This window comes from Ammospiza caudacuta, chromosome 6, assembly GCF_027887145.1.
Source record: "Ammospiza caudacuta isolate bAmmCau1 chromosome 6, bAmmCau1.pri, whole genome shotgun sequence".
Lineage (NCBI taxonomy): Eukaryota > Metazoa > Chordata > Aves > Passeriformes > Passerellidae > Ammospiza > Ammospiza caudacuta.
This window is the reverse complement of record NC_080598.1, coordinates 54,143,453-54,166,163: the sequence shown is the minus strand read 5'-3', so window position 1 is coordinate 54,166,163 and position 22,711 is coordinate 54,143,453. Positions and strand designations below refer to the sequence as shown.

General features: G+C 45.3%; 1 protein-coding gene and 1 long non-coding RNA gene across 4 annotated transcripts; both read left to right on the top strand.

The window, feature by feature from the left end:
• The first annotated feature begins 1,344 nt into the window (after nucleotides 1-1,344).
• Nucleotides 1,345-3,307, top strand: LOC131559469 (uncharacterized). The gene is made up of 3 exons (XR_009274884.1): nucleotides 1,345-1,496; nucleotides 1,978-2,090; nucleotides 2,764-3,307. It is a non-coding gene; the product is annotated as an uncharacterized LOC131559469 (long non-coding RNA).
• An 8,250-nt stretch (nucleotides 3,308-11,557) lies between these two features.
• On the top strand, nucleotides 11,558-21,201 carry SLC25A29 (solute carrier family 25 member 29). Of its 3 annotated transcripts, none has more exons than XM_058807220.1 (4): nucleotides 11,656-11,741; nucleotides 13,589-13,632; nucleotides 18,133-18,216; nucleotides 18,840-21,201. In XM_058807220.1, exons 1-4 carry the CDS (start codon nucleotides 11,708-11,710, stop codon nucleotides 19,581-19,583), a joined length of 906 nt encoding a protein of 301 aa, XP_058663203.1. In that variant the 5' UTR covers nucleotides 11,656-11,707; the 3' UTR covers nucleotides 19,584-21,201. The 3 variants fall into 3 exon arrangements, with proteins under 3 accessions (XP_058663204.1, XP_058663203.1, XP_058663205.1); XM_058807222.1 differs by lacking the exon at nucleotides 11,656-11,741 and adding an exon at nucleotides 15,581-15,615 and having other exon boundaries at nucleotides 13,600-13,632; XM_058807221.1 differs by lacking the exon at nucleotides 18,133-18,216 and having other exon boundaries at nucleotides 11,558-11,741.
• The last annotated feature ends 1,510 nt before the right edge of the window (nucleotides 21,202-22,711 follow it).

Here is a 22,711-nt window from a genome sequence, read left to right as displayed (position 1 = left end):
TAACATGAGCCTCAGCAAACACCACTACAGCACTCTCTGCTCCTGGTGGGCAGTCAGGACTTAGGGGAAAAGGGGATCCACTGCCAAGCTCAGCCTGGCCACCACGTGATGGCAGCAGGGCAAGAGTCCTCTGGAAGAGGAGCCCCACACCAGGGTTCAAGTGCTCACATGAGAGCAAATACTGAGGGAGGCGTAATCCTGTGTGAAGGACACCCCATCTGAGAAATGAAGCCTGTGTAACTGCTGGCACACTCCAAACAGCACAGACCAACTCCCTGTGGAAGAGAGGGACCCTCTTCCACAGCAGCAATTCAACTTCCCCTACTAGGAAGGGAAGGAATTCAAGGCAGCAATTCAACTTCTCCTACCAGGGCTCCTTGCAGAGACAGAGTCCTTGAGGTCTCACTCCTCTTCTTCTGAAGGAGCTTCCTCCTCCATCCTCTCTTCCCTACACTTCAGAGATTTACCAGCCTCATTAATTTACCCAAACCCAGTGCTATAGGTCAATGGAGACAGTCCAGAAAATCCATCCCAAAGAAATCTTGAGTTATCAGGCATTTCTCCAAGATGAAATATTAATCATTCCTGTCCCACTTTGACACAGTGCTCAAGGGCTGCAGATCCAAAGATCACTGCTAGTCTAGCTTGCAAATAAACACCATGGTCCACATCTATGCAGTGAGGAGAGAAAGTGCTGGTCCTAACCTAGGTGGTCATCTCAAAGCAGGGCCTAGCAAATCACACACCAAACATGTTTTGAGCCTCCACAAGGGATAGCATTCCATGAGAAATAAGTCATGACTTCTTTCCTCCAGTAGCAAACTGTTCAAGAGAGATTTGTTCAAAATTGGCCAATTTCACAGGGGGGTTTGAGAAAGCAGAGCATGGAAGGTTCTGTCAGATTAAACCACAGCTCTGATGACATGAAGCAATCTGCAGAAAATCATGAAACTGAGTGATAAAAAGTGAGGAAGGCCCTAATTTTGCCCAGTGTGTGATGGATGAAACACTTCATTTGCTTCACAGGAGGAGGCAGCTGTCTGCCCACCCAGGCAGAGAGAACTGCTCCACTGCAAAGTGGCAGAGGGTCTAGAAGACCAGAACAAGTGATGGAGCAAAAGGAAATGTGGGAAGGGAGCCTTCAGGCAGGCAGGCAGTGTTAAATAGTGTAGGGGGATAGAATACAAGAAAACAAAGATAGTGTAGAAAGTAATCTTACCCCTAAGGAGTTGCAGCTGGGCCAATTAGCAAAGATTAGGAGCAGGCCTGACTTTAACAGGCCACAGCTGTAACCAATGAGAAAAAGATGCTATAAAAGAGTTGGGTGGCTGGTTGAGAAGGGAATGGGAGTCTGTTGGCTGCTTTGTGAAGAAGAAAGAGTCAGTGCTTTGAGGACATGCCCATGAGAAACACCAAGAAGGTATGAAACTTTGGTGATAAGGAAACAACAGTATGGAACCCCTGCAATAAGATGACAACAAAATAGCATCATACAGGTGAGACAAAATAGCAGAGGCCTCCTTTTCCAATCTTATTCCACAGCTCACTCACAGGATTTTACCAAATCCATCCTACAAAGCCTGTCCTCTTTATGCTCTGCCACCAGCTGCCAGCTCATCCAGCCAGGCTTGCTGAGAAAACGCTCCTTCCTCACTTCCTGCCACAACGTGTTGCATTTTCCATCCCACCTGCACTGTGCAATGCTGCACTCACATGCACACCATTAACTCCTGTCCAATTTCTTTTGGAAAAGTCCTTGACTGGAGGGACTGTTCAAACAGCATCGCCCCGCTCCGCCCCCGGGCTGTTTGCACATTGCAGAACAGGAAAGGGTGACAGCGGTGACACCAGCAGTGCTGAGCTGGCAGGGCCTGGCCCTTGGCTCCAGTGCTGGGGGTGGGATGGGGGGTGGAACCTCCTGGCTCCAGCTGTGTTGTGGATTGTCAAATCAAAGCAGCTCATTGTCCTTTATCTCAGGTACTAAAGGAAAACCAATAATTCCAAGGACTTGAGAACTCACAGCAGGAATCTCACGGCAAAACAAACAGAGGCAGTAAGGAAAGCACTCTGAGCATTGGCAAGTGCATCGGGTATAAGTGATACGTGATTTCACCTCTGGAAAGCTGAAAGGAGGTTGCAATGTTTCTACACACATTCCCAAAGGCAGGGAAAATAGCACATTCCTAAGAAGCTGAAGATAATCACAGTAATTTAAGAAGTCACAGATTTTCTGGCTTTGGGCAAGTCATTCCTTCTCCCTACACCTAATCTTCTCATCAGCATAACTGATGTGTCCACTGCCATGAAGACACTGCAAGGATCTGGACGCTTCTCAGGGAGCCACAAGTCTCTGTTCAGGAGGAAATAATGGGAAAAGGTGGAAGTAACAATATTAGCACCTATCCTACACAAACACCCCTGTGAAATTATGTATATATTGAAAATTTAAAGTGTTACATAGATCTTTCCCCAAAATCATAGAATCAGGTTTGGGTTGCAAGGGACTTTAGAGATCACCTAATTCCAATCTTCATGCTGTGGGCAAGGACAACTTACTCTAGAGCAGGTTGATGAGGGCTCCATCCAGCCTGGCCTTGAACACTTCCAAGGATGGGGCAGCCTGACCAGTGTCTCACCACCCTCACAGCAAAGAACTTCATCCTAATATCTAATCCAAACCTACTCTCTTTCAGTTTGGATCCATTGCTCTGTGACCTGCAGCCATATGCCTTTGTAAGCAGTCCCTCCCCCTCTTTCTTGCAGGCTCCCTTCAGCCCCTGGAAGGCCCTGATTACATCACCCTGGGATGCACAGTAAAAAGGGGAAGTTTGACAGTGCACCACCCCAGCAAGCTCTCAGGAAAGATTTTATACCAGCCTGAATTGCCAGCATTGCAAAAGAACTCCTTGCTGTGATGGAGGGAGGGGGTGTCAGGACTGTTTTGACTTTCTGACTGCTTTCTGAGCTACTTTCCAACCTCTTGCACAATTTCTGCACTTCAATGAACAGAAGATGTAGTCAGTGACTTGGCAGCAGGCCTGGAGAGCCAGGAGCAGAAGGAAGCACTCACCTTCCTGGCCTGCTTTTCCTTGCCACCAAGCAATAAAGAACTCTTTATTTCATGCTGATATTAATGTATAAGCCTCTTTCCTTTCAGCAGAGGCACCTCAGGTGTTAGACAGTAAAACACAGCTCTTTTAGTAGGAACAGAGACAAGTTCCCAATCCATTTATTGATGTTGCTGGTGCACCATCAGTTCTCACTCCAGAGTCTGTGTTGCTGTATCTTTTTTTGCAATATTCCCAAACTGTGTCTCCTTGAGACCTCTGCTTTACACCAGTGAAAAATCTATGAGATGCTACATTATTGACTAGCCAATGGTCCTCTTCCTTTATAACTAGCTGATTTTATATGACTTAACAACCTCAGAGCTACTTGGAAATTAGAAAGAAAACCCAGCTCTAGAACTATAAGGCATTATTGTCTGGGACTTTGAGATCAGCTGCTAAAGTCACATGGGAAAGGGTTACTTAACAGAAAAACCTGGCACCAAAGAGTTCAGAAAAGAGAGCTTTTTCTAAATGCCAGCATTATAATGAGCTTATGTTGAGAGGGGATATATACAGAGGAATTTCATCTTGCAGAAATAGAAAACAACTAAAAGGCAAAGTATGTCCCTTTAAAATACTGCTACAGAGCAAGTTTAATGCTGGAGAAGAACCCCACATTGTTGGTGGAGGGGTGATGGTGAACAGCCTCTGATACCCATCCTAACTTGATCAATACTAATTCAGGGGTCTCTGCCTGTGTGCACTGTCCTACTGCAGATATAGACCCATTTCAGCAGCAAGTGTTCAGTCCTATGCCTCCAACATTAACCTGACTTTTTCCATTGGCCTGACCAGGAGAAAAATTAAAATCTAAGCCAGAAGTTTCCATAGCTTTTTTCAGGAGCACTCTCATGCTTAACAAAGAATACTCAGACACCAGGACTAGCAGTACCAGGCTCTGAGGATCATAGGAAGTGCACAGAGTCACTTATCACCTGCCTTATTTGTTCAGGAGCCATAGGAGTGTCCACTTGCAGAGTTCATGGGAAGTTTCAGTAGAGGCACAATGGTCATCCTGCCAAGCCTGTTCTTTCAGTTTACAAGAAATGGGTGCCTTTACTATAAGGCTGTTGCAACAACAAGCATTCCACGTAACAGCTGGAAGCCCACAAATGGCCCAGCAGGAAGTAGCCTTGAAGCAGGCCAACATATTGAAAAATGGTCCAGACACAAACCTTAGTGGCTGTGTGCCCACTCTGGTAAATAGCCTAGCATAGATTTAGATTTAGCTGGACACCTAGTCTCCCAGTCCTTGGCTGTGCAAGTGAATACAGCTTGTGCCAGAGGATTTCAAGTACGTGATGTTGAAAGTATATTTTTGTACCTGTTAGCAGTGAAAAGCCATTAGCCTCACGGAAAGGTTCCTGTAGGAACAGGGTAACTTAAAAACAAAGCAATGAGGCAGGCAAAGGAGCTTGTTCTCCTAGTTCTGCTTCTTGTTCCCCTGGGCTAAATCAGTATTATCAGCTCTCTTATCTATAAAATAGACATAATTGCACCTTTTTACCTCACAGAAACAGCCTGAGGCTTAGGTTATACTGTCTGCAAATTCAGGCTGGAAAAATGCTATAAAGATGCCAGTTACTGAGCTTTTATCTTCCTGTCCTGAGTGATTTCCCAACATTTTTTCTCACTGTCACCAATCACAAGAGTATTTGCTGAGTGACTGAGTAACTTGCAGAGGGGAAAATGGGTAAAGCTGCTGGGCTGTAGAGAGTTATTAGCTCAGGTGACTGCACTCAGTGCCCCCTCTCTTAGCTCAGCATGCCTCTTTGTGGTCCCTGGCATCTTCAAACTGTGATGCTAAACAGCATTTGGGTTCTGCAGGAGACCTGCTCTCAGCATCCCTGTTTGCACGGGCATGCAGAGTCTTCTGGCCTTCCCCAAGGAAAGCCAGCAGCTCAGAAACCTGTTCCACCTGCAGCAAATAGAAGAGAACATAGTCCTTGCAATACTTCAAGTACTTTGGACTCAGGTCCTTGCCCAAATACACATTAAAAAAGAAATTATCATTTCTTAGCCATCCTAGTACTATCACAGGCCAGGCAAAAAGAGGGAACCTGTGATAAGAGGAGACAAGATTCAGCAAGGGCATGTGTAGCCAGCCCTCTTGGAGTCTTCTTGCTGACCACAAAAATTACAGAAAAGCAGAAAACTCAGCAGTTTAGTTAAAAAAACCCCAAAGTATGCATGATCTTTGAAAACAAAGAAAATGCCAAGGAAAAGACCTTGGGCTAATGCCTGTAGGCAGCTTTTTCTGCTTTTTCGGTCTGTTCATTTTCATCTGCTTCTAGGGAAGCACCCAGGAGTTTGCTATGGTTTTGTATTTCGAACAAAGCACAAGACAACTGAGCATGAACAGGGATAGATTCCTCCTCAGAATGAACACAAACGTTGTGAACTGTTTAGTGTGCAGGTTATGCTTCTTTCTCTTCTCCAACATGCCAGTAACACAAACTAATCCACATACACGTGTAGCAGAGGCTGAGACACACAGCAGAAGGTGCATGTCACAACTTGGCTAATGCTGCTTAAACTGGAGAGGGGCAGGCTTTCCAGAAGGTAAGTGTTCCCAGCAATAAAAATGTCTCCATTTTACCAGGATAAAAGATGGAAAGTTGGAGCTAGACTGAACTTTTCAGAGCACCTGACAACTTAGAGCACACTAAGCCACTCCTGTCCCCCAGCACCTCTGCCTCTGCTCCTCACAAGCTCAGCATTTCAGGTAAGCTCAATTTGAAGTATTAGCCAAGGCAGTTGTGTGTCTGCCATGATTTCCCTGGGAACGGAAGAGGCCTTACATGTTGTCCCTGACCAGGACAATTTGGGGGATCACAAGGCCTCCAGCCATCAGCAGATCTGTAAGCAAGGCACTTTGTCTCAGCAGCACTCAGCTCCTGTACAGCTGCACCAGTTACATTTCATGCTTTGAAGCTCCAGTCTTATCAAGGGATTTTATCAGATTGAGGAGTTTCAACATGGCATACAGTACCTTTGAAGCCAGGGGGATAATGACGTCAGAGAATATCCTAAAGCCACCCAAGGTCATAAAGTTAATGGATAATAAAGGCATCCAGTCCCCTGAGAATAATGCCTTAGCTGCTCTGCCTTCAAGTACAGCTGCATCCAGAGGTTCTGGAGTATCCCACAGATCTGACTCAATAAAATAACATCGAATGGGGCAATGCAAACAACAAGGAGGGCAGCAAACACAAGAATGTTTAGGAAAACAAAGGAAATGGACCTGGAAAATGGACACGGAAAATTAATCTACACAAAGGCACCCGGTGAATTCACCTGGAGAAGATTATTCTTCAGACAAAGGTGCTGTTTTCCTATGTACAATGTGCCCCAATGTTTCTCTCATCTCACCACTTGGATTTATTTATACTGCTTTGGATGCCAGGCCATTCTGTAAAGGACTCTGTCATCAAGCCTGGTTGTGCTGGACTGCAGCTTCTGGGAAATGCAAGGTTTTCCTTCAAAGCAGTTTGCTGCTGTAAATGCAATGTTCACATTGCACAGGGTCTGAATGCCATCCACATTCACATGTCATGGGGCACAGAGCTGCTGCCCCAAAGAGACTTTGAAGAGTGATTCAGGGAACCAAAGAAGGTGCTAGGGAGAAGTTCAAAATCCAGTCACAGCTCAAAATAGAAAGAGAAACTGCATTTTTCCAGGTAACACAATGACAGCTGAAGCTGTGATGATGCAGCAGTTAACCTTAGAAGTTAAGGAAGGGTCTGAGGGCAGAAGGCTGCATGAAAGGGAATTCCCATCAGGATAGTCCCAGAGCTGGCCAAGCCTCAGCAAAGCTCTAGGGAGCAAAGAGGAGGCTCCCTCATCCACCACCCTCCCCATTGTAGTGGGACCTTTCTACTGGGATATGGCCAATTGTTGATGCCAAATTCACAAGCAAACAGAAAGATTTTTAAACACCTGAGTCAACAATGTATATTTTATTGCATGCCACTGCCACCAGAATTTCCACGAGTTCATCACAACTCCACATTTTTGTTCCTTTCCCACTTCATTGTGCCCCACTGCTTCATGTTACACTTACCTGCAGTGTTTATTCTGTCACACTGCTTGCTCTCTGCCTTTTTCCTGTTCCATTCCCCAGTCTCCTGATGCCCTTGAGCAGGTTTCAGTTTGGTGGCACCTTCTCACAGATTTCCCCTGTGTGCCATTGAGGACAGCAAACAGCCAACAGGGTCACTCCTTGCCATAGGAATGAGGGAAAATTCCCTCTGCCATCTCACCCCACCAGCATCCTCTGCAAGGCCTCTTCCACCTAAAAGACAGAATGACAAAGATAGGAGGTTTTTTTAAGGGTTAGATTAAGTCATAACTTTTCTCTCAGACACATACTGTACATGCTGGTAGGCTCTGTATGCTCCCCAAGCTGCTCTGGGTTCTTTCTTTTCTGCCTGCTTTATTTGAGGGCCCACATTTTGCCATGCAGTGAGGAAGCTCGGTGCTCCCAAAGAAGAAGAGAGCAGGAAAAGCACAAGCCCTCACTCCAGTCCTGCAGGGGACGCATCCCAGCAGTTGCAAGTTGTGTTTGGAAGAGCCTCAGCAGAATGAGAAGGAAGGAGTCACAGCTGAGCCCAGTCCATGGAGCCTGGAGGGCACAAGTGTCCCAACAGGCATCTGAGTCACACTCTGAGCCAGAGGCATTGCACATCAACAAAGCAGACACAAGATCAGACACAGCTTCTGAAAAATTTAGGAAAACAGCCTGAGAGAAGAGGAGAATGACTAAATCTGTTTTCCTTCTGCATCAGGTTAGGTGTCCTCTCCAAAACCATATCTCTACTGCACACATATGGCCCTGGATGAATATTCAAAATACTTGATCTAAGAAATACTACCTAAGAGCCCAAATACTTCCTTTGTTTATCACACAAATACAAGCATCTCTAGTGACTCACTGTCCCACCCACACACAAGATCAATAAACTCATCCACATTCACACAGTGCTGCCTCACAAATGTAACTTGAACTGAAAACAAAACAAAACCCCAAGCAAGAAAAAAAGAACAAAGGACAAACTCCCCAGTGGGACAAAGCCATGCTCATGCCTTAGTGAACCAGCCCTGGACATCTCAGACTTTGTACCAAAGAGCCCTTGTTCTCTGCACCAGTACATAAAGTGGCCACCACCCCTCTGAAGTGCTCCAAAGGGGTTCAGTAGCACTGAATAAAACATTCTGTAAAATGAAATAAAGCTTATTAGGAACAGCTCAAGCATACATGAACAAGACAGGCCTTGGGAGATTGCAGCAACCTGGGAGGGGCTGCACAAACACCACCAGCAGGATTAGAATTCAAGTGATCTTGACAAACTGGAAATACAATCTGGAAAAAGCAATTTAGCATGAACAGCTAGGAATGACTACAGAAAAAAACCTGCAAGGTCAAGGTGGGGAACATTGTGGCACACAGCTGATCTACCAGAAGGGACCTGGAGCACATCATGTTCACAGGCTGCCCATAAGTGACCAATGTCATATTGTGTTTTATATGTTATATGTTATATATATGTTATATATGTTATTCATGTTATGTTTTATGTTATGTCTCTTGTGAATATCTGATCTCATATTCAGATAAAGGAACAAGAGTGTTGTCTGTAAATACTCAGGGTAATCTCCCAGAACTCACTCAGCAAGGCCTTAGGGCTTGGTTCAAGGAACCATCACATCAGCTGAAGAAAGAGGGACTAAGAAGAATCAGAGATCAGAAGATGATTACTAATATAATTCAGAGAAGAAAAGACTAAGACTGAAACCATCTTCAGATAACCTAGAAGTGCCTACAAAGAGAGAGGAAATGTTTTCCTTGACGACTGTGAGCAAACATTAGAATTACAAAACCACTTCTGGTGGAGAAGGTCATTCCTCTGAGGCAGGCTGCTTGGGAGACCAGAGGATTTGAATAACAGATTAAAAACAGTTTGGCCAGGAACCTTTTAGGTAAAGCTGATCCTTCCAAGTCTTGTGCTACAAGACAGAGACCTATAACATCTGGATTTTCACCTGGAGAAGTCTGCACGTATTTGTAGCTTCCTCCGTGGATCCAGGGTATACAAGAGTCACAGAAAATCACTTCCACTTTTACTTGCATACAACGCTTAAGGAAAAACGACTGGTCAGGGATTTCTGTCTGGTCTCAAGCACTGTCTGTAGGTGTGTGAGTTCAGTAAAACCTAAGGCTCCTGTGGGATGCGGGTGACAGAGCAGGATGGGCAGCTCCCAAAGCCACTGATGCTGAGTCAGGGGCAGGACCAGCCCATCTATCTGCTCTCTAGTACCAGCTGGTCATCCCCAGGTAGGGCAGGTTTGTGAATGAGGGGACTCAGAGCATCCTAGAGATACCTTGGTGCTTGAGTCAATTTGATGGGTTTTAGAGATGAGAAGGAGCCTAAATCAGCATTGGATTGGAAGATAAGGGTAATGTCAGGGATTCATTGAATGTTTTGCATTTACATCTTGTCTACTTATTAATTGCAATGATAGTCCAAGAGCTGCTTAATGTGGGATAGATTCACTTTTTTCCTTCTACTAGTAGTTTCAGTCCTCTTAGAAATCATCCTTGTCTTTGTTGATCTGTTTTTGTGCATTCTTTGCACAGAAGGAAAAAGCTGGATTGATTTTTAATGTGTTATTCCACTGCAAGATCTTAGTGATTTTTTTATGGAGCTTTTGCACTTAAAAAAAAATCCCTGCCACACCATGGAAAGCAATTAAAAAAAAAAAAAGGAATAAAAATCCACCTATCTGCTTTTCCATTCTGCTTCTGGAATTTACCCTCCAAAATTAATTTAGACTGTGCAGGCCCTGAAGAAGATCCTGTTACTCTAAGCAAAGCTGGAATAGGTCACTTATTGTTCTAGGCCACTGGTATTCCCCTTTCTCAGACATTGCCTGCAGAAATAACGAGCAGCTTAAACAGGGCTCCCTTTTCAAACTGTCAACAGCTTGAGTTCCCCATTTAAGCACTCTGGCATCAGGGCACCCTGAAGCCAGGCAATGCTAGCAGAAACCAGAATTAATGCAGAACAAGAAAAGCCTGCGGGGAGGGAGAGGCCCCCTTGTGCAGGGTGAAGTGCAGCAGGGCTGTGCAACGCTGAGATCCAGGGCTCTGCAAAGCCCCACTCGGCTGTGCCTGTGAGCACCAAAGACAGGGTCTCATTCCCACACTTCTCATTGTGCCATGGGGGCAGCATCTAATGCACAAGGCCCATATCTGCTGGTGCAACCCTTCCTCCCCTCTCTGGGATGATATTCTGGGGGAGAGTCTGGTAATGGAACCATAGAATGGTTTGTGTTGGAAGGGACCTCAAAAACCACCCAGTTCCAGCCCCTCTGCCATGGGCAGGGACACACACCTCTCACTAGAACTGGTGGCTTGAAGTGCCATTCCATTTGGCCTTGGACACTTCCAGGGATGGGGCATCCACAGTTCCTCTGACATGTCCCAGAGCATTGCCAGCAGGTTGAGGAGGGTGATCCTGACCCTCACTCAGCCCTGGAGTGCTGTGTCCTGCTCTGGGCTGCTCAAGAGAGACAAGGAGCTCCAGGAGTGAGTCAGCAAAGGGCAACAGGGTTGATCCAAGAACAGGAACATCTCTCAGGCTGATGGAGCTGGGCCTGTTCAGCCTTGAGAAGAAACCATTGAGAAGGGACTCAGTCAATGTCTGTGACCATCTGAAGGAAGGGTGGCAGGAAGATGGACCCAGGCTCTTATTGGTGGTGCTGAGCAAGAGACAATGGGCAGAAATCAATGCACAGGAGGTTCCACCTGAATATGAAGAACTCCTTTACTGTGCAGTGACTGCAGACCAGAACAGATTTTCCAGAAATGCTCTGGAGTTTCCTCCCCTTCAGTGAAGGTATTCAAGAACCATCTGGATGCAATCCTGTGCCATGAGCTCTGAGGTGACCCTGTTTAGGCAGGAAGGTTGGACAAGAACCAACTCTGTGGTCCCTTCCAGTTCTGTGAAGGTGTCCCTGGAGCCTTCTCTTCTCCAGACTGAACAGCCCTGACTCCCCCAGCCTTTCCTTTTAACAGGTCTGGCAGGCATTTTACCCCTGTTAAAAGGGGACACCCTCTCCAAAGGCCTCATGCCATCAGCTCCTCAGGCTTTCCAACCACAAGCCTCTCCCAGGAGGCAAGACCCCCCAGGACACCCTCCACAAAATAACCGAGGTGCCATTGATACATCACAAGAGAGATGCTCTTCCCCCTCCACCCTCCAACCACCACCTCCCCACCCGCCCAAATTTCTCTCAGCCTTTCCTCCTGGCTGAGTGCGCAGCTGCTGCAGAGAGAGCAGTGACAGGTTGAAGGCGGGGAGAGGGAGGGACGTGCCGGAGGTGCCAAGGGAAGCGCAGTCTCGGCACTCCCGGCCTCGCCATCCCGCGGCCGGCCGGGAGCCGCCCCCGCGCGGCCGCCAGTGCAGGGGGCGGCCCTGGGGGAGTTGTCCCTCGGCCCCCGCCCCCGGGGGCGCGGCCCGGGCCTCGCCAGGGTAGAAAGGGCCGGGCCGGGGGCGCAGCGGCTGAGCCCGGAGTGCAGGGCCCACGCTGCCGGCATGGCTCTGGATTTTCTGGCGGGATGCGTCGGCGGTGAGTGCCGGCGTCTGAGGGGGGTAAAATAATCATTAAAAATGGTGGGGAAGGGGGAGAAAAGGGGGGAAAGAGGGAGAAGGGGGTGAGAGGAAAATAATAATAAAAACAGACTGAAAAAAGGGAAGTAAGGGGAGAAATATGAAAAGGTAGGAAATAGAGAAGAGGCGTAGAAGGGGATAGAGAGAAATGTTTTTAAAATGCGGAAGGCAGGCAGGCACGTCGGCGGGGAGGGCCGGGCGCGGTGCGGTTATTTTGGGAGCGAAGGATGGTGCGGGCGCTGAGAGTGCAGGCTGGTGCGGGGCGGTGAGAGCGGCCGAGCTGCCGCATCGGGGGCCGGGCCCGGGCCGGGGCAGATCCCAGTGTTCCCGGGGCCGGGTCCCACCAAGCCCCCCGAGTGCCGCAGTGCCGGGCTGGGAGGAGCTGGGGATGGGGGTTTGGGAGTGTGGGCCGGGCACAGGGGCAGCGGGGCTATCGGGAACTACGACCTGAGCACAGCGACCCCAGGCAGGGTTAAGATGGAGGGGGCGAGCACGGACACGCGTCCTGCGCTCCCCCGGCCTGCGCCTGCTATATTTAGCAGTTGTTAAATTGTGTTCAGGAGTCTTATTCTCGCGTCTTTCCGCGTATTTGCGCTTTCTGTTTTTCTTGCCAACCAGGCAAACGTGTTTTAAATTCCTTTTTTCGGCGTCTCTCTGATTTCATCCTAGCGCTCCTTGCCTTGCCAGGGTTCCCTCGGGGTCAGCCGCCCCGCTGGCCTTTCCGTGCCGAACGCCGCGCACGTTGCTGCTTTTCTATCTTGGGCCGTGCTGCTGCCGTGCTGGCCCTAAACAACCTGGGCTGCACCGTCCTGGGCAGGCCCTGTGCAGGGAGGGCAGCTCTGCTCCCTCAGGGATGTGGGAAGGGCTTCCCTGTGCAGGGAGGGCAGCTCTGCTCCCTCAGGGATGTGGGAAGGGCTCCCCTGTGCAGGGAGGGCAGCTCTGCTCCCTCAGGGATGTGGGAAGGGCTCCCCTGTGCAGGGAGGGCAGCTCTGCTCCCTCAGGGATGTGGGAAGGGCTCCCCTGTGCAGGGAGGGCAGCTCTGCTCCCTCAGGGATGTGGGAAGGGGCTTCTCCGACAGAGAGGGCAGCTCTGCTCCCTCAGGGATGTGGGAAGGGCTCCCCTGCGCAGGGATGGCAGCTCTGCTCCTCAGGGATGTGGGAGAGGTGAGAATGCTTGTGTAGCTCTCGCTGTTGTCAGCAGTCATTGTAGGGATTGCTGGGTCACAGAAGATTCATTGCTCCAGCCTGTGTGTGCACAATGCCTGTGTTCAGATTGGTGTAACTAATAGGCCTGCATGTGGCTTCTGAAAATTCCTTTGATGCTAGAATAAAGCTAAGGTTTTCAGTAATGTGCGGTCCCTCTGCAGGTGCGGCTGTTCCAGATTCCATTAATGCAGAGAGCAGCATGCTCTGCTGCCTTCAGGGATGTTCACATGTTTTCTGTGCCTGCACAGAGCAATGTGTACATGGGATATTGTGTTTTAGAGGAAACCTGCATTTTCTGCCCACTCCTTGCCTTGAGCTGAGGCCAGGAGCTGTGGCTGCACGCTCCATATGGTGTGGCACAGTCTGTGGGCACATCTCAACCCCTGCCTGGGGCTCAGAGCCTTCCTGGGAAGCGTAAAGGCACCTGGTGCTGGCCTGAAGGACTGAATTGCAGATCTCTTATCTCCTGGCTTGGTAGGATGCTGTTTGACTGGTTTGCCAACCATGTTGTGCACTCACACCTCAGGCTGGTGGTCCTGCTGTAGCTCCAGAGCCAGGAAGAAACTTCAGAGTAACAACCATGGCATTAATTTCATTTCAGGTGCTGCTGGTGTGCTGGTGGGACACCCCTTTGACACTGTTAAGGTGGGTTCATTATGGAATGTATTTTCCTCTAAGTAGAAAGCGTAGTTTCTCCGAGCAAAAAAGTCCCCAGACACTGTAGGATTATAAATCTGTGTGGGAAAGCTTGGAGCAGCCCTCTGCAGTTACTGGTTTAGATTCTTCAATCTCCAGCTCTTCAGAAGTGAAAACTTAGTAATATAAACCTTGGCCTTAAACTGCAAGTTCAGTGCAGTAGCAATGTCATATTTGGAAATACAACTTTGCATTGAAGTAAATTTTGCTCTAAGCTTGCTTCTCTGCAGCTGTTCAACACTAACTGCTGAAACTGCCTCTCCCTGCACTTGTAGCTCAAACACACTTTGGTAGTATGATGAAAGGTTGGTCTTTTGTTTTCCCCTCAAGCTCTGCTATTACTCCTTAATTTGTAGCACTAGATGAAAATCAATAAAAATCCACAGTATGGAGCTTGTCTGGGGGCTGTTTCCTCCAAGTATTATTATATATTTTTATAACTTTCCAAGTAAAAATTGGTTTTCTGATGGTTAGTTGTGTGTGTTACACATACTTCAGCTATTATAAATACAAAATTTGAGATCTGGAGGGTCCCTCAGCCAGGGCTTTCAGAAGCCCAAGCCCATTTTCCAGAACAGAATGACAATTTGAGTCATCTTTTGTCAGCCTTAATCAAAGCCTTGCAGTGCAGGGTTTGAAGGGATATCAGTGCATTCCCTGCTCAAGCAATCCATCAGGTCACTTGACTGCAGCAGACAGCGTACCACGTAGTAGCTCTATATTTGGAACACCTGTACCTTGCTGAATTTAGATATGCAAAAGGCTGATAGTGTTACCCAGGACCCCAGCACATTCTGTATTCCAGCACATGGTTAATTCAATACACAATTCCTGACTTGGTGGATACTGATCCTCCTTGCAAGCTGCTCAAGCAGTAAAATCTGTCTTTTTGTTGCTCAGAATGTGGCGCATTTGACAGTTAAATAATTCAGCTGAATTCTAGAATGTATTTTCAGGAATAACATCATCCAGACTTGCATAATTTTTATTATGGTGGTACAGGGCCAGCTGTCTTTTTCTCTCCCATCCTGCCAAGTTTTACATGCTTAACTGAAGGTGATCAATCATTTCATTGAATCCAGTAAAACTGCTGAAATTCTATGCTCAGAATAAAGGTAACCATGTGTGGGTTTATTAGTTGATTTGTTTATTATTTTTTAAAGTGGAACAGCTTCTATTGCATGAAGCTGTACATTTAACTAAAAACTGGGGCCCCCATGCTGGTTTCAGCAGATGTATCATTGCAAAATAGATGTATCAGCCTGGGAAAAAAGCATCTTACTTCACAATAGAGCAAATAATTTGTTTTCAGATGTTTTATGAAATCCAGTGTGACACATTATATTTTCCTATCCTTTAGAAGGTATTTTACTTGTTTATCTCTATTTTGTTAAAACAAATACTAATGTTTGTATTATTAGCTGGCATAGCCACCACTGTATGTGGAAAAACTAACCACCCTTTGAGGGGAAAAAAAAAAAAGACATTGCATAACTTGTGTATGTATATGTGTTAATTCTTAACTTTTTATTGTTCTGCAGTATTTAAAGGACTAGCTGCTAGTCACCTTAGACTGTGCATTTTTAATATAACTGAACAAAGCTGCTTAGATAAGCCAAAGTTTTACATCTGCCTTGGCATTTAAGCTCTTTTGGTTTTTTTTGGCTGGTGCTCGTGTTTCACAGAGCTGGGAGGGGGATGGTGGGACACACAGGGAGACATTAAGCTGGTGAAGTCACCCTGCAAAACCTGCAGCTGAGCAGATCTCAGAACTGGCAAACTCTTTATCCCTGGTTTGTTGATGTAATGTATAAAATTGCTTTTTTGCTTTTAACTGCCTTTACTTTCTGAGCTAGGGGCTGTCTTCATTAACAGCAAAAGTGTTACTTTGTTGTAGATGACAGATAAGCCTCATCACGGGAGAGTTACCTAGTAAGTATAGCCCAGGTGAACACTTCTGTTTCTCTCAGTCTTAATTTATTCCCAAATGTATTAGTTCAAGTAAAGAACTGAAAGACTTATGAAGCTTTTTCCCTTTTTAATTTTAAACTGATGTGTCCCTCTTCTACAGCTATGGCATGGAGGGAGCGGGGTTTTAATATCCCTTTTTTTTTAAATGTAGTTTTATTCTGAACCTTCTTTCTGCTATGCATTTCTGGCTGTATACACTCCCACACACAGTGCCTCAAACCAAATCTCAAGCACTCTGCTGCTGAGGTCTTATCCACTACATATTCTTGGATGATGTTTTCATTACTCAAATACTTCTGAAGTCACTGATTTCCCACATTATTAAATGCTTGGACTGTTTTGAGGATGTAGTGCTTTGGGTTTCTTTATTTAGTCTTGAGTGCCTTCATGCAAGTCTTCAGTGATGTGAAATTACTGGGTGTTATTAATGGAGCTAAAACCTTAGGAACGGTGTTTTCCCAGAAGAAGGAAGCTAGGTTATTGGGCAGTGAAAGGAACAGGTGGATAAACTTTGCACATGATTCATCTTTCCTATAGTTGTACACACTAAAGAGCTTGTTGAATATGGCATTAACACACATGGAAATGCAAGTTCTATGTGCACTCATTGCCATACCTGGCAGCTTGCTGATGTGGGTACCCTTGTGTGACCAGCACTGTGCTCAAGAGAAAGAGGATTTTCAGTCTTAGACCTAGGGAATCAGTACTCTAAATATTCTACCCTACAGCAAAGCTTAATTGGTTAATATTTCACAAGTTATTTAGACAAAAACAGAGGGAGCTGTATGCCACTAGGAATTTCAGCCCACAGATATGGCTAATTCTAAACTATTGAGCACAAGCAGAAAAGATAAAGTAAGAAGGTTTCTAAGCTGCAAATCTCCCAAAGCCCTTACATGTGGAAGTCACAGACAAGGTTTGAAACAATGACAGTAAATTCTAAATGGAGCAAAACGTTTGTTTGTGCAGTTGTGACAGCTTGTTAAGATCTGCCTTTGCTTGTGGCCCTGCTTCTTTAACAGTTTTGACAGTCTGCCTAACCCCAAAAGTCACTTGAAGTGACAGAGGATTTATTTTCTTTGAATCCCACTGTAATCCTGCTTTTAATGCTGAGATGTTGCAAGACCCAAGGTGATCTCAGCCTCCCACTATGGCTAGCACACACTAATGCACATACTGAAACAACACTGAAAACTAAAGTTCTGATTTACAAAGCATAAAATAACATGTTGTAGGAAAAACACTGAAACTGTCAATTTCTTTTTGCTTTGAAGAAAGCTAACCTGAATAGAGAATTCTGACAAACCACCTCCATAAATCACTTTCTAGACACACAGATGGCAGTCTAATTGCTGTGGTGGTGTTTTTGATTACTTTAGGCAACTATGAAAAAAAATCAAGGTCAGGAATCTTTCACATAGATGTAACTGTTTTTCTTATGCTCAGAATAAGAGACTGAAGTTTTTTGCCCTGGAGTTGCAGCAGCAGCATTACAGGGCTGATAAGCTTCTTTTCTGAAGTTCATTGCATCCCTTCATGTAGGAGATCAAACAAAGATTTATAACTTTATTAATCCAGTGAAATCAACTGATTTCATTGCTAAGTGTAGAGCTTTGCCTGAGCTAGGTGGAACTGAGACTCTTTTAAAGTGTGCTGAGGGCAAATAAGCATGAAAAAACAGAAGTGAAATTTTCCATTATAGGTTAAAAAGCATCCAGAAAAGGGATCTCCTAAGAGCAGCAGCTACAATAGCGTTTATCTCTCCAGCAGAACATACTGTTTCAGTTTTGGAAAAGTTAATTGATTGCTGACATTAAAGGTTTGAAATAGCTATACCCTCACCAATTGCTTGTGTTCAGCAGGCTAAAAAGCTAAACCAGACTGAAATTTAAAAGGACAAATGGCTTTTTACTCCTTCCCTTATGTAAAGACAGACATCCTAAGAGTCACTGCCCAGCTACCCTCTGAAAAAAAAAAAAATTAGATCTCAATGAATGGGCCCAAATAAGACATTTAGAAACACTATGGGTATTGTAGAAAGTTTCCATCCCTTTAAAATTACCCTAATCTCATGCTTGACTTGCAAATATTTTTTTAATTAAATTGTCTCAGGTTTGCACAGGTATTCCTTAGCATGAACAGAAGTATTCTTGGCAGGTAAAGAAAGTCCCTATTGTAGCCTGTACTGGAAAGCATCTGTTTGAAATTCTAGATGTCAATGTACCCTTCCATTACTGGTTTGCTAATAGTTACGGGAAGTTAATGAGCCTCTTCCCCTCATGTTTTCACCCCTGAACTTAATTCAAAACACTTACACAAGATAATTCAAATTATTGTGCCACTTGTGGCATTCCAGTGTCCAGCCTGTGCTCTTGCATATGCATTGCTATAGAAAATCTCCACATAGGTACCAGACAGTAGCTCACCCTTTAGGCTGTTCCTGATCTACAGATTGGTGTCTCACACAACTTTTTATAGGTCCGTCTGCAAGTTCAAAATGTAGAGAAACCTCTCTACCGTGGGACTTTCCATTGCTTTCAGTCCATCATAAAGCAAGAATCTGTAAGTACAAAATTATTGCTGTGTGTATTTTGTTTTTAAATCTTTGTGTATTTTGGCTCAGGAGGGTGGGAAAGCTGTTAAAAACAAAGCTGACAAAATGTTGAAGATCAAGAGATAAAGCATGTTCTGAACCTCCCCTCACCCTAGGGCAGATATTGGAGTCAGAAGTTTGCCAGAAACTTTGGGAAGAAGATCACTAAGTCAGAAGATGGTCTTTTGAGGCTAACTTCTTTAATAAAATAAGTTATTTAAATAACTAGTTTTCTGAGAATCTAAGGAGTGAGTGAAGAAATTGGTGAGGTGTTTTTGCTGCTGCTGCTGAAACTTTAGGGCCATTGTTAAAAAGACTGCTTCAGGCTTTAAGTAAGCTATTTAAAAAAGTATAAAATTTGCCAGAGAACTGATCTCTGGGTGAAGTAAGATTCTTTTCTGAATGTGTTAAATTATATTTTTGTACTGCTAGATTGCTTAGATGTTTGTGTCCTAGGCAGAGATGAAATTGTTATTACAAAACAAGGTGTTTGTGATGGGGTACAAGGGAGAGCCAGAAAGGCTGTGTTCTGCACTTTGAGGAGTTATCCACACCACTGCTAAAAAGGGTTTTTCCTCCCTTCTTCCATTAGGCTTTTGGACTCTATAAAGGTATTGGGTCACCAATGATGGGACTGACGTTCATTAACGCTCTGGTGTTCGGTGTGCAAGGAAACACCCTCCGTGCTCTGGGCAAAGACACTCCTCTGAACCAGTTCATTGCAGGCTCAGCAGCAGGGGCCATCCAGTGTGTCATCTGCTGCCCCATGGAGCTGGCCAAGACAAGGATGCAGCTTCAAGGAACGGGAGAATACAAACTGAAAACGAAGAACTACAAAAATTCTCTGGACTGTTTGATCAAAATCTACCAGAAGGAAGGGCTGAGGGGCATCAACAGGGGCATGGTCTCTACCTTCATCCGAGAAACTCCAAGCTTTGGCTTTTACTTCCTCACCTATGACTGCATGACTCGGTACCTGGGCTGTGAGGCCGAGGACAGCTATGTTATCCCCAAGCTGCTGTTTTCTGGGGGGATGTCAGGAATCGTGTCCTGGCTCTCCACGTACCCCATGGACGTGATCAAGTCGCGGCTGCAGGCCGACGGCGTTGGGGGCGTCACGCAGTACAGCGGCATCCTGGACTGCATCCGCAAGAGCTACCACGAGGAGGGCTGGAGGGTGTTCACCAGGGGCCTCACCTCCACGCTGCTCCGGGCTTTCCCCGTCAATGCAGCCACCTTTGCCACTGTCACTGTGTTCCTGATGTACATGAAGTCAGAGGACAACCTTCCTGAATGTGAGCCGGCTCCGGTGATCCCTCAGCCTTCCAGTCTGTGAACCTTCTCTCCTTGTTCTCCCCATCCAAAGCCCAGCTGGTTGGGTTTTGTGAACCATGAACACTCAGCCCACGCAGGTAGTGTAGATTTATGCTATCTGTATAAAGAATTCCTAAATGTATCAAATTGGAATTTCATCTCACTACTTGTATAAGCAGTGTCTTGCCTTATTCAAGACTCCACATCTAGTAGTATTCAAGTAAGAGGGGGACCTGCCCTTAGAATGATTCTGTGTGGCTCCAGAAGAGGCTCTGGAGAGTGTTCTAGCACCAGAAATCGAGTTTTCTTTCACTCAGGTTCTGAATGACCAAGTTGAGTTGAATGCAGAAATGCTTTCATGAAAGAAATACTCATTTTGTATGTGACAGGAGCCAGTGTACTCCTCTAAGGTGAAGAAGGGGAAGAAGTTTGGTGGTGGAGGCATTTTGCAGGTAACCCTGAACTGTAAAGGCATGGACTAGCATTCAGCTAGTCCTGTGTTTTAGTTTTCCTTTGCTTTTATATGTCAATGGTTTTAGTAGCAACTTTGTTCATACTGATTTGTAAAAAACAAACAAACAAAAAAATTTGTACCTTAGTTACTCCCTGACCTTTCAGCTTTGAATAAATATCTTAAGCACAAAGTTAGCATCTGCACTCAAATGCACTTGTTCCTCAAATCTCAAGGCTTGTAAGGATTTAGGGAAACTCAAATGTAGTAGGACTGGTGTCATTTGCCCTCACCTCTCTCTCATTTGGTGGGTGCATGGACTGCATTGAGTGGTTCAGTCCAGTGGACTTTGTTCTCTGAAGTTAATGCAACTTTGCACCACTTCTCCCAACATGCCCCATAGCAGCCAGTGATGTACAGAAGTCAAAGTCCTGCCTGTGGTATTGCACAAAATGTTTGTGGGTGCAATGTTAGCTTAGCAGCCTGAAGTATCTTAGAAATATGTAAAATATCTAGGATTGGAGGTTTCATACCTTTCCAGAAAACAGGGGTGTGTCTGAAATGCTCACTGTTCAATACACTTGCATTATGAATTTAAACAATACTGATTTTTATGTATTTAGTTACAGTGCTACTGGAAAGAAGTCTGAAAAGGGTCTTAGAGAATTTTCTTGTTACATTAATCTGCTGTATTTTTTTTTAAACAGTCTGTTCAAGAAGAATTGAATTAGCCAAAGAGCTATGATGAGTTATTTAAGATTTGAGCTAAAAGCTACACATATTTGGCACAAAGAGCCAGGAGGAAGGACTGTATGTGTGTGAGCAATGTTTTCAAACATATCAAACGAGTTCAGTAAGTACAACGTGTTACACTTTTGGTTGGGACAAGTGCAATATGTGTTTAATATATATGAATTTTCTAAAGAAGCATTGTTTCGTAGCATTTTGCACTGTAACAAAATATGCTGGAGAAACCTGTACAATTGGTATGTCTTTTTATACCTTGAAGGTATGGTGGATGTTTTAGTGCCTACTTGCACTGAGATTCAAATTGAATGTTAAATCTGTCTACTAAGCTGCATATGCACAACAAATCACAGCAAAGACCATTTACACCTTTGTACAGAAGTATGTCAACTCTTGTATATATATATTGAGGGAATAAATTTTTTTAAAATTTTGCCTTTGATTGTTTGAAATTTGGGGTTTTTTATGTTTTACTCAGATGCTGCTTTGTGTTAAATCAAGCTTGCGTGAGGATGGGGTTTCTGGTTTAGCCAAGGGAAACTTGCTCTGTATCTGCCTCGTGTGTATCACTGAGAAGGGCAGGGTCTTGCTTTGGCTTAGGCCTCACCAAAGAAAGGAAGTTGCCTGGCCTCACCTCTTTAAACTGACCTTTCCTCTTCTGAAAGAACAATCCTGCTTTGAGAGCCAAAGAGCTGCCCCTGTGCTTTGCCACTTCCTCTTCTGCATTTATTTGGTTCAGTCTGTGCTGATCAGCACCAAGGCTGCACAACTGGGGACAATGAGTCCTGGGTCCCTGCACGGTCACATCCAAATCAAGTACCCATTGTCCTTTCTGGGCAACCTGTTCAGCACCTCACCACTCTCACAGTAAGGAATCTCTCCCAACACCTAATCTTGACCTTCTCTCAGTTTGAAACTGTTACCCCTTGTAACGCCACGCCCTTGGGAAAAGTCCTTCTCCACATTCCCTTTAAGTCCCTTCAGGTACTGGGAAGTGTCCCCAGAGCCTTCTCCTCTCCAGGCTGAACACCCCCCACCCTGTGTTCAAAGCTCCAGCCCTCTGACCACCCTTGTGTCCCTGCTCTGGACTCACTGCAGCAGGTTCCTGTCCTCCTCTTCAGAGGTTATTTCAGGTACTGGCTCCACTGGTTCATCCTAAAGGGCAGCTACACGTGGCTGTCACAAACCCTGTCAAGCATTTCCTGGCTCTGAAAACAGCAAGGCCTCCTCCACTGACCATGGCCAGGGTCAGTTCCTGTCAAGTACCTTTTGTTCTCTCAGCAGGAACAACAATTATGTGCAATGTTGAACTATGGAACAGAAACAAATACCTGGAATAAGCAAACAGTGTCTCCTTAGAAGACTAATATCATTAAAACAGAAAAGGGCTATATAATGTTTTACTTGCAGTGCTTACTAAAGCATTCTTATTAAAATTCATCCATCTGGAACTTAAATAATCAGTAGCAGACACTGGATGTTACTCAACAAGCCTGAGAAGAGGCTAAAGTCAGCTTTCAGCCTAGTCTGATGTCACTTGTTTGAAATCCATGTGACTTTCAACTACTAAATCAAGCTAGACCATAGCCTCAGCCTTTTAAATCATGGTACAGTTCTTTTTCCTGATAGATTTTTGACATGTTAGCCAATTCAGACAGAACTACTGGCCCTGCCTTCCCAGATCCTCTTTCCACACCATTACCAAGCAGTTCCCAAATAACTGAAGGGATTAAGAAGGTAAAAATCACTGAAAATGAAACTCGCTATCAAGTTCCTCTGCCCTGTTCTTTCTTAAACTAGATGAGTCATGCCAGTTTTAAAAGTTACAGCCACAAACATGTCCAGTAAGGAAAAGAGGGGAAAGAAGTACCCGTGTACTTTTGAATGTCAAGCATGTACTACTGCTTGACTAAGTTACTATAGTAGAACAACTAGTGTGAAATCTATTTATG

What these genes read in the sequence shown, in the direction of transcription:
- SLC25A29 (XM_058807220.1), top strand. Translation starts at nt 11,708, where the DNA reads ATGGCTCTGGATTTTCTGGCGGGATGCGTCGGCG. An exon ending in ACCCCTTTGACACTGTTAAG is followed by an intron (nt 13,633 to 18,132) that starts GTGGGTTCATTA and finishes AACTTTTTATAG; the next exon opens with GTCCGTCTGCAAGTTCAAAA. An exon ending in CCATCATAAAGCAAGAATCT is followed by an intron (nt 18,217 to 18,839) that starts GTAAGTACAAAA and finishes TTCTTCCATTAG; the next exon opens with GCTTTTGGACTCTATAAAGG.